The 9,010-nt window shown below is 31.2% G+C and overlaps 1 protein-coding gene across 6 annotated transcripts; it reads left to right on the top strand.

Moving 5' to 3' along the window:
- Window positions 1-681: 681 nt before the first annotated feature.
- LOC135123412 (BTB/POZ domain-containing protein 9-like) lies at window positions 682-8,453 on the top strand. 6 transcript variants are annotated; one of them, XM_064048040.1, is made up of 11 exons: window positions 682-928; window positions 986-1,045; window positions 1,093-1,159; window positions 1,221-1,477; window positions 1,527-1,788; window positions 1,848-2,040; window positions 2,102-2,249; window positions 2,887-3,008; window positions 4,333-4,373; window positions 4,425-4,618; window positions 8,394-8,453. In XM_064048040.1, the coding sequence occupies exons 1-11, from the start codon at window positions 785-787 to the stop codon at window positions 8,439-8,441; spliced, it is 1,536 nt and encodes a 511-aa protein (XP_063904110.1). In that variant the 5' UTR covers window positions 682-784; the 3' UTR covers window positions 8,442-8,453. The 6 variants fall into 6 exon arrangements, with proteins under 6 accessions (XP_063904110.1, XP_063904108.1, XP_063904111.1 ...); XM_064048038.1 differs by lacking the exon at window positions 8,394-8,453 and adding an exon at window positions 4,668-4,820; XM_064048041.1 differs by lacking the exons at window positions 4,333-4,373; window positions 8,394-8,453 and adding an exon at window positions 4,668-4,820 and having other exon boundaries at window positions 4,474-4,618.
- The last annotated feature ends 557 nt before the right edge of the window (window positions 8,454-9,010 follow it).

The following is a 9,010-nucleotide window of genomic DNA, read 5'->3' as shown; positions in this document are numbered from 1 at the left end:
ACGCGGGCTGAGGACGCAGCCTTGTCGCGCTCCGCCGAGATATATTACTTTAGGAATTTAATGCGTGCGTATTTAAACGGAGAAATGGTTTCGAGTAGATCGAGTAAATTAAATCTATGCAACGAGTGGTTTGCTTTGTCCGAAATTATACAATCATTTCGTTAAAGAGAAAGCGTATGTTTATTTTTTATGGAATAGCCTATATATTTTGGCAGATTTAGCTTAGTTGTGTGTGAGGCATTTATCAGCTCGTCACCACCATCCACGGAAACAATTTTTATAATTATTTTTATCTAAAAACTGGACTTCTCTAAATAATTTGGTTTCAAGTTTGAGGAAAGATGCAGCTCATAGTGCTCCTTTAGCTATAATTTAAATTTTTTTAGCAAAACACTACTAAAATTGTGTTATTACATCATATATCATATATGACACAGAAATGGTAATTCGTTTTCAGCTACTCTTATTGTTCCTACAACAAATTACAAATTTTAACAAACAACCAAAAAAACAGTGAATGCGGATTAAGATTCAGAGGTATAGTCAACTAATAAGTCTCATTTTCAAAACAAGTGACAAATAAAGCTCACTTGTTCTAGGCGATAAAAACACAACTTCTTTATCAGTAAGGTAGAAATCTATAGATAGATAAGCGTGGGTATTTCAAGGGAGTAACAACAACATCTAAATCTAATCAGTAATCAAGTTTCAACTGTGACAGAAACTTTGTTCGTGCACTACTAAAGCATTTTTAGCTAACATTTTTAGATTTCCACCAACCAAAATGGCAAACGAAGAAGAACCGCAACAAAAACTAATCATTACCGATACTTCGAAAATTTCCGAAGATATGGCACCTTATTACTTGAAGGAAACGTTTTCCGACATTCAGATAATCCTATCCGATAAGACCATTCATGCGCACAAAGTAGGTTTTTCATCCGTTTCCAAAAAGATCAACTCTGAATAAAGTCGTAATTTTCAGATTGTTCTCGCTGCGAGATGCAAATATTTTGAGTCCCTTTTAATGCAAGATCCAAAACAAGTAAGACAATGTTTATGGAAAAATTAACATCCATAAACTGTTTTCAGACCCAGATTGAAGTAATAAACGCGCCTTCAAATGCTTTTGAAACAATACTGTATTACATTTATACAGGTAGTTAGCCAAACTTTTGACTAAATATTTTGAATACATTATCGTGTTGAATTTGTGGCAGGGACCGTTGTCATCGCATCACTAGATGAGAATTATGTGTCTGATATATTGAAGCTAGCACACGAATATTCGTTAAAAACACTGGTACAAATTATAAACGAAAAAATGGCTTCCATTGTAGATTCAACAAATGTTTGTTTCCTTCTAAATATAGCCAACGCACATGACATGGACGAGTTAAGAAAAACGTGTCATACTCTTATCGATGAATATGTTTCGCTAACGTTAGAATATGGTTTTTTAAATGTTCTTACACAAGTAACATCTCTACACTAGCTACACATATACATATAATACCATGTTTCAGAAATCTATGGTTAACCTGTTGAAAAGAGATGCGTTTCCTGAACAAGAAATCCATGTTTTTAATATAGCGGCAAACTGGTGCAAAATTAACAAAGACGTAGACAACTTGGTTATCGAATGCGTTCGATTTCCTTGCTTAACGCGAAACGAAATCTTAAATGTTGTTCGGCCATCCAAAATTGTAGATGACGCAAAACTGCTGAATCTTCTTACAACGATTGAAAATAACGGTACACAAAAAACACTACGCTTTGGTGGACAGTGTAAGTACGAAGACTGATTAACTGCCAAGTCAGAAAAGTAGACTTGTATAATTTTTCAGTAAAAGACAAAAATCTTGCTACAGCGGAATACAATGTTAAAATAGTTTCTGGATTAAACGCTACATTGCTGTTTGAAGAATCTAGAAATTCGAATGATGGCGCTTATCACAATTGGAATGATAAAAACGGTATCACTGTGGATCTTGGTCGAGTAAAATACTTCAATTACATTACAATGTGTATACTAAAGGAGTAAGAACCGTTTTCTCTAAGTTTGTCAATGATTTTTGAGATGATTTGTCAATATCTGCAGACAGGGTTCCGGTTATTATATTCAGGTGTCAATAGATTTACAAAAGTGGCAACAAGTGACAGATTACAGCCTATACTATTGTTATTCTAAGCAAAACTTGTATTTTGAACAACAAAAGGCTAGATACATTCGACTAGTAACGAACTTGGTAAATATTAACAACTTTACTAGACTAAGTACGGTGAAATATAGTTACTTGTAAATGCAAACATTTTTACTTGAATAAGAGAGATACGTCGATGCTATTAAATAGTAAGAGGACGCTTTTGCTTGAGTAAATAAAAATAAAAAACGCAAAAATTGAAAAATTTTAAAGATCTCCAAATTCGTAACGTATTATACGGGAAGCAAGTGGCATCCACTTTGAACACTTAATTTAAATAAAACGCGTTTGTTGTGTTTACAAGCGACTTTTTTGGTAACGAATATACGTTGACATCGTTGTAAAATGCGAAAGCGCCTAACTCTAGTCCAAACTTTCGTTCAAATGTAATCATTGGTTCAAAAGATCATTAATAAGTTTTCAAAAAGTGAAGCTTTGATTTGTGTTATGGGGCTATATTCGACTTTTTCGTTATATTAATAAATTTATATTTTAATGCGTCAAAATGGCTTGAATTTTGTGTTACTCGAAAATTCATATTTTGAGACAATAGTAGTAAAATAACTACTAGAGATAGAAATGTTAAAAAAATTAACTACTACACCTTGTCAAGCTACAAATTTTAATTAAATGCTATCCTAAAATCAGCTCCCCACATTAAAATTGTTATGTTTCTTTGTAGGGTGAATCAGTCAGAATTTGTAAGTTTCAAGTTTTCATGAGCAGTACAGTTCCTAAAATGTATAACCAAATTGGTTATCCTTCTTTCAATGTTATAACTTCCGAAAACATCATATTTTTGGAGTAAGATATTTTATCCAATAGTATATTTACATTTTCCCCTTTTCACTTCAATCAATTTTTGGTAAAACCATGTGGGCTAATGAATTTAATTTGACCACTCCTTTTGTCAATTTGACGTGCGTAGGTACATGACGCAATTTTAAGAAGCAAAATATAGCAAAACATTTTTTTAACTCTGAACATATGAAAGTAAGTATTGGCTTAACCCCTATATTCATTACATTAAACCTCCTTCGTGAAAAAAAATTAAATGTCAACTTGTTTGAATTATTAGCGTAAACTAGTTTACAAAAATGTCAACAATACTCGATGCGTCGAATATAAACACCACTAAAAAAATTGAACAAATGATGTTTTAAATGAAGAAAAGAAGTTAAATATTTTATGCTATACATAAGAAATTCCAATGTTTACATTATTGTCATTATAGCTACTTTGGAATTTCGTCCTTACAATCCATTCATGTGTGTTTTTTAAAACCGAACATAGAAATTAAGCCTGTACTTACTTTCATATGTTCAAAGTTAAAACAAATATCTCGATATATGAATATACACTTAGAGCAAATAAAAACAGTTACATGTCGAAACTACGCTATTATTGTGTACATTAAGTGAAATTAGAGTATTATACTATCCACAAATGTCAAGTTTGTTCACAATGATATAAAATATGTATGAGCCGAATTCCATGGTCGCACGGGTGCGATAGCAATGCGTTAGCCCACATAAAACATCTAGAATTTCATCTAGACCTTCAAATTTTTTTTTAAATTCATTTAAATAAACGAAAAATATGTTTACTTGTGAGTATTTGAAATATGATGACAGATGATAGTGAGAGTGTCTTTTGAACTTTTTATTTTTGATAACTGGCTACATATGTTTCGACATTTTAATTAATTATTAAATACTTAACTTAAGAAGGTAGAATGATTTTGATTTCTTACTCTGGCACCCACAACTGTCACCCACACAACTACACAAACTATGTAACCTAAAAACTCAACGTCTTAAACACACCTACACCCATGCAGCACACAACTTGCTGAGACCTAAATCATAATAACGAAACTATTGTACCAACAAAACTATTTTCTTGTAGGTCAGATGATGGTACTAATTAATTAAAGTGCCGAGACATGTAGCCAGTCAATAAAAATAAGAAGTTTAGAAGATAATCTCGCCTCTCACCATATTTTATATTATACGTGAAGAGAAATGAATCTTAACAAAATTTCACTAATTTGAATGGGATAAGTCAAATTTATCCCAATATTATAGACAAAAACAGCTTTCAATTCTTTTTTTATTCATCAACATAGGGACAATTCATCTAGTCCCTTAATTTTGAACATCTTTTTAAGTGAGTCCGTAATTATTCGTAAAACAAAAAATGAAAAGACTTTCGTTTCAGATCAGCCATACATGATTTCACAAATAAAGGTTAAGCTACGATTTTACAGTTACATATCTGTGATAGAAACCTCCGAAACAATTGATTCGAAGTGGGAAATAGTTGCACGTTCAATTAACGAAGACAAACTTCTCACTTTTAACGAAAGAACAGTCAATTTTATTAAAATTACTGGTCGACTTTCTCCTAATAAGGTAAACTACATCATTTTGCTAACAGTTCTTATTACTGTCTACTCAACAGACAAAGGACGACATCCAACAATTTTTGGAAGATATCGAATGTTCCTAACTAAGAAAATTTCAAGTCCAAAATTGTGAATTAAATGTTTACTGATTTTTATTGTAAGACCACTCACATTTGTAAACCATTTTAGTAAATGTTGTACCATCTTAACATCTTTTTTATAAACTATATATCCTTATCATAGAATAATGTTACAAAGTAACCCATTATCTCCCCGATAAGACGCCTATGGGATTTCTAGTGGGTACGTTGCCGCAATGACCGGTGATTAACCAAGAAAAGCCTAGAAGTTCTCCGCAAGTCTCGGTGCTCCAGAACAACATCGAAGCAGAGATGACGAACTATGCAGAAGGAACGCGTGATTGTGTAAAGAAGCACACCGTCAAGAGCGGACAATCTAGTCAAATCCAGTTCGGTCCAGTTTAGTAATGTAGTTGCGTATTACCGAAAAATAAATTGTTAATTTTTACCCATACCGATTTAATTTCTGAAATCATAAATTTTTAGCCGACTTTTCAAAGCTAAAATGGAATAAGGGACGTAATATCCTTTCTAACAAAATTTCATCTTCGTATTTTTTTTAATTCTTTCTAGATTTTCGTTGTGTATTCGCAAATTTTAATTAATTATTTTCGTTTTCACTTCAATTAATTTTTGGTAAACCTATGTGGACTAACGAATTGAGTTTCACCAATGTGACACAATTTTAAGATACAAAATACATGTAAACATACTGTAAGAGCAAATAAAAAACGTTTATAACTCGAGTTCTGTGATTGCGATTACAATACGTTTGTCCACGTAAACATACAGAATTTGAATTACTTTTTTTTTTAAATAAATGAAAAATAGCTTTACTTGTTTTTAAGAATTAGTAAAATAGTCTAATTTATCTCATCCATTTGAACGAGATAAGTTAAATTTATCTCATTATTGTAGACAAAAACGGTTTTATAATTGTTTTTATTTATCAACATAGGAAAGAGTAGAAATGCTGAAAGACCGTCCTTTTTTGTTATAAACATTTAACAGTTTTAATGAAATAAGCATATATTTGGTTATTTAATAGAGTCAAAGTTTCCTTAAAAATCTCACAAATTTTAAAATTTGCGGTGGCGCCATTAATAGTGATACTATTTTTTAAAGAAATTTGTATACTATTCAAAAATTGTTCTTTAGAACAAAAACTAACACGAGTCGCAAAAAATCTGGAAAAGTTAATTTAAATAATAAATAATTAAAACAATTAAAACGCACTGTTTTTTATTCACTAACACCTTTAGGAACGAATCTCCTAGATCTTTCATTCTGAAAGTCCATTTAAGGAAGTCGGTTGTTATTCGAAAAAAAAATGAAACCATTTTCAAGTTAGGTCACAAATTTCACAAGTAAAGGTTTAGCTACGATTTAACATTTACGTATCAATGATAGAAATGAATCGCAATGGGAAACATTTGCACATTCAATTAACCAAGACAAACTTCTCAGTTTAAACGAAACAACAGTTAGTTTTGATAATAGTTCTTATTGCAGTCTACTCAACAGACCAAGAACCAGGTCAGACAGTTTTTGGAAGAGCTAGAATATCTTAAGCAAGGAACTTTTTTGAAGTCTAAAATTGTGAGTTAAGTACTTACTTATTTTCATTGCAACATCACTTAAATTTGTATTGCTAGATTAATATATTTTTTTTATAAACTATACATCCTTATTATGGTATAAAATACTAAGGGAATGAAGGAGTCCATTTTTGCAATCTTTTCGAAACAAAAATTGAATAATCGAAGTAATACTTCTACACATATTGTAACAAAATTTCGTCTCGATACAAAAAATTGTTAAATAAATGGTATTAAATATTATGCAAGTTAAAACTGAATATATGTATGCTTTTACAGTGGCATATTTTTAGCACTTACGTTTGCCTTCTAAATTAAAAAAAAAATCCAGCAGATGTTAATAGTTCTAGTAAGCCGCAACTAGTGACGAAGGAGTGTTTTTGAGGTATCTTAAAAACATGTGTTTGTGCCTAAAATTTGGTATATCAAATGAAGGAAATGGGATGGTTTGAATCGATTTTGAAATTATTTTTGGATATAATAAGAATGCTGCTGACATTTCAGTTAAAACTTTTGGTAAAAATTTTGACCGCATTTTAATATGCCACAGAAATGGTAATTCGTCTTCAACTACTATTATTGTTCCTACAACAAACTGCAAATTTTAACTAACAATAAATAAAACAGTGAATATGGATTAAGATTCAGAGTTGTAGCGAACTAATAAGTCTCATTTTAAAACAGGTAACGAATAAACCTCACTTGTTCTAGGCGATCAAAACACCATTCCTTTAGCAGTAAGGTACAAACTATCTTCAAAATAGATAAGCGTACGTATTTCAAGAGAGAAACAACAAACAACAAGGTCTAAATCTAATCAGTAATCAAGTTTCAACTGTAACAGAAACTTTGTTCGTGCACTACTACTCGCCTTAATCCTTATTTTCATTACATCCAACCTTCATTAAAAAAAAATTAAATATCAACTTTTTAATTATTGTCGTAAAACATTTTACAAAAATGTAAATGATACTCGATGCGTCGAATGTAAACACTAAAAAAAACAAAGAATGTTTTAAAAATAAAACTTTTCATATGTTCAAAGTTAAAATATGCCCCGGTATATAAACATACAAATGAAAACAGTGACATGTTAAAAGTACGTCATTATTCTTTACATTATAAATGGAATTAGAGCTTTACTATCTACAAATGTGAAGTTTGTTCACAATGGTAGGCATATATTCTGTGATCACACGAGTGCGATAATAATGCGTTAACCCACGTCAAACTTCTACAATTTGATCTACATCTTTTAAATTAATTTAAATAAACGAAAAATATTTTTACTTGTGTTGGAAAATCATTACGACTATCTAACTTATTTCACTCATTTGAAATATGATGACTGATGAGAGTGGAGAGTGTCGGCACTTTAATTAATTACTTAAGAAAGAAGAAAGTAGAATAATTTTGATTTCTTACTCTGGCACCCACAATTGTCACACAGTTGCATATACTATACAGCCTAAAAACTCGACACCTTAAACCTACCTACACTCATACAGCACACAAATTTCTGAGACGTAAATCATAGTAACAAAACTATTGTATCAAGAAAAATATTTTCTTGTAGGCCGAGACATTTGTAACCCGTTAATAAAAATAAAATTTCAAAAAACAGTCTCTACTCTCATCACATTTTATATTATACGTGAAGAAAAATGAATCTTAACACAATTTCACTCATTTGAATGGAATAATCAAATTGATCCCAATATTGTAGACAAAAACAGTCTTCAACTCTTTCTTTATTTATAGACGTAGGGACAGTTCACCTACATCCTGCATTTTGCACCTCTGTTTAAGTAAGTTCTACATCATTCTTAAAAGAAAAAATGAAAAGGCTTACGTTTCAGATCAGCCGTACATCATTTCACAAATAAAAGTTAAACTACGATTTTACAGTTACATATCTGTAATTGAAACCTTGGAAGGACAGTTTTCGAACATGGAAATAGTTGCACATTCAATTAACAAAGACAAACTTCTCACTTTTAAAGAAAGAACAATCAATTATATTCAAATTACTGGTCAACTTTCTCCTAATAAGGTAAACTACTAATAATTTTGCTAACAGTTCTTATTACTGTCTACGCAACAGACAAAGGACGACATCCAACAATTTTTGGAAGATATTGAATGTTTCTAATTACGAAAATTTCAAGTCCAAAATTGTGCGTTAAATATTCACTAATTTTTATTGTAATACCACTCACATTTGTAAACCGTTCTCGCAAATCTTGTTACCAGCTTATTATCTTTTTTATAAAATATACAAGTATACATCCTTATTATAGAACAGTGTTATAAAGTAATCCATTGTCCGGCCCGATAAGACGTCTCTGGGTTTTCTAGTCGCTACATTGCCGCGACTTCTCGGTGCTCCAGAACAACATCGAAGCAGCGATCACGAACTCTCCAGAAGGATCACGTAGCTGTAGTCTAGGCAAATCAGGTCCAGTCGAGATGAGTACAAGTCACGTTGAGTGGGAATTACTCCTTGTCAATTAACCTGTAGTTAATTGTGTAGTTGCGTATTATCGAAAATTAAATTCTTGAATTTTACCTACACCGATTTAATTTCCGTAATCGTAATAATAAAATAATCACTAAACGACTGTCATATCGAATGTGAGTGTTCACTTTTGCCGTCTATTCAAAGCAAAAATGGAACAATAGTAGTAATATTTCTTTTTAACAAAATTTCGTTTTTATTTT

The sequence above is a fragment of the Zophobas morio genome, unplaced genomic scaffold (genome assembly GCF_036711695.1).
Source record: "Zophobas morio isolate AGI-343-1 ecotype UQ-CSIRO unplaced genomic scaffold, CSIRO_AGI_Zmor_V1 ptg000006l, whole genome shotgun sequence".
Classification (NCBI taxonomy): domain Eukaryota; kingdom Metazoa; phylum Arthropoda; class Insecta; order Coleoptera; family Tenebrionidae; genus Zophobas; species Zophobas morio.
Note: the sequence above shows the minus strand (reverse complement) of the source record. Positions and strands in the feature narration are given on the sequence as shown.

Bases quoted from the DNA above. Each gene is read 5' to 3' on its own strand.
- LOC135123412 (XM_064048040.1), top strand. From the start codon at position 785: ATGGCAAACGAAGAAGAACCGCAACAAAAACTAATCATTACCGATACT. The intron at 929-985 runs GTAGGTTTTTCA...CGTAATTTTCAG, and splicing joins AGACCATTCATGCGCACAAA to ATTGTTCTCGCTGCGAGATG. The intron at 2,041-2,101 runs GTAAGAACCGTT...CAATATCTGCAG, and splicing joins ACAATGTGTATACTAAAGGA to ACAGGGTTCCGGTTATTATA.